The 1,840-nt window shown below is 42.8% G+C and overlaps 1 protein-coding gene across 1 annotated transcript in view; it reads right to left on the bottom strand.

Annotated features, from left to right (window-relative positions):
- Positions 1-310: 310 nt before the first annotated feature.
- TMEM202 (transmembrane protein 202) overlaps positions 311-1,840 on the bottom strand; it is a 10,298-nt gene continuing 8,768 nt past the window's right edge. Inside the window, exons 3-5 of the mRNA XM_004712018.1 lie at positions 1,390-1,539; positions 932-1,063; positions 311-489 (exon numbers count right to left, since the gene is read on the bottom strand). Of these exons, the coding sequence (XP_004712075.1) occupies positions 311-489; positions 932-1,063; positions 1,390-1,539 (461 nt within the window). The remainder of the gene's footprint in view (positions 490-931; positions 1,064-1,389; positions 1,540-1,840) is intronic.

Here is a 1,840-nt window from a genome sequence, read left to right as displayed (position 1 = left end):
TTCTTAGGATGTGAGCCAGCAGCCTGCCATCTGACTTGCTAAATTTCACTTCATCAGCCCATTGAAGCCTGCAGCCCAACACACATATTTGGGACCTGCCAATGTCAACAGCTGCATAAGCCATTTCCTTGAAATAAGTCTTTTGAGATTATTTCTCTAGATATAATACATTTATATATATACATATATTTCACTGATTTTGCTCTTCTAGAAAACCCAGCTTAAGGCAAATGTGCATGATCATTCCCAACTTTATTAGATGTTTCCTCCTCCACTTTTTAAGAACAGCAGGTCGGTTTTCCTTTCATTATCAAAGTTTTTCATTTGGTGTCTCTTCCTCATTTTGAAATCCTACTTCAAGCTCTGGATCTTTGTCTTCCTCAGTAGTCACTGGTCCAAACCCCAGCCTTGACTTCTCTGTGGGAATCACAGAAGCATTTTCATCGTAGGAAGGTCTGTAACTGATGTGGTTGAGAAAGGAGATTATCCCTAGAGAAAGAAAAATTTGAGGTGAGGTTCAATAAATGACTTGTCTTTTGGCTTTTAGAATTTTTACTCACCCTACAATACTTATTCAAAAAGCCTCTTTTCAGTAAAGCTAGCCATCTCCTCCCACAGTAGCGTTACATTGCGCTCCTGTGTTCCCATTGCATTTCAGTGTTTCTCCCACTAGTTAAGGGACAGCTTGAAACTCTTAGGTTCAAGTTACAGTTTCTCCCCCTTGTGTGCAGTCTTAGGCAGCTTACTCAATATGTCCTGGCCTCAGTGATACAACATGAGTAAGTAAGTTTTCTGACTCCAAAATATATGCTTTCTCTATTGTTCCACACTACCTCTCAATGTGGAAATGGTCTGAACAAGGTTAGTGCCCTCCCTTTCTAAAAGTGACATCTCATCTACCCTTCTAGTGTAGGGCAAAGGGATGACTCACCCGCAAACACATATAAGGAGTCACCGCAATAACTAAGGTAATAGCTCCATAGGATGTTTGACTCCAGAACATCCCTATTATGCTGATGGACATGGGCGAGGAATAAGATGAGGCAGAGAAGCAAGCAGGTGGCTAGGACCCAAAGGAAAGATGTCAAAATCTGTGACTTTCCCGTATGTCTCCACCCCGCCCCCACCAACTTTTCTTCTGTCTCCAGAGACCAGATGCATGGCAAGCACCAAAAGGAAAGGTATTTGGGAGTTGACCTAAATGGGAAGGAGAATGGTATAGGTCAGCTAAGGTGTGTTCTATACAATGAGATGGAGCCTGGAGCTAGAAGCTAAGTGTCATATTGAAAAAAGAGAAAGGCCATGGAATAGGAGAGTGAAAGCCCTCGGAGAATCATTGTTACCTTGCAAATTTTACCATGGTCTTATCCTGCCAGTCTAGGTCTGTACCTGAGGTGAAGCTGAGCATGGATACCTTCAGATCCAAGTTGGTGATCACACTTCCTCTTCTAGGGAGGCAAGCACTGAAGAGCCATCCAAGGGCAATGAGGATGGTAAGGACAGAGATGAGGTAGAAGACCCTGGAGAATTGGAGGTAGTCTGCCAGGAGGAAGGGGAGAGGAACAGGCTTGGTTAGGCCAGTGGGGACCTCCCCTTAAGAAAGAGAGACAGGCTCAAGAGAAGGGAGTGAGGACAAAGAAGGATTGTTGGGTGGCAACAGGAGCAGTGACAAGAATCTTCTTTCCTAACTCATCATTGATACCTGGAATTTCTTTTTTTTAAATCATTTTATTAGGGGCTCATATAACTCTTATCAAAATCCATACATACATCAATCGTGTAAAGCACATTTGTGCATTCATTGCCCTCATCATTCTCAAAACATTTGCTCTCCACTTAA

Source organism: Echinops telfairi, unplaced genomic scaffold (genome assembly GCF_000313985.2).
Source record: "Echinops telfairi isolate 266 unplaced genomic scaffold, ASM31398v2 ScPeMD7_7475;HRSCAF=8513, whole genome shotgun sequence".
Taxonomy (NCBI): Eukaryota; Metazoa; Chordata; class Mammalia; order Afrosoricida; family Tenrecidae; genus Echinops; species Echinops telfairi.
Note: the sequence above shows the minus strand (reverse complement) of the source record. Positions and strands in the feature narration are given on the sequence as shown.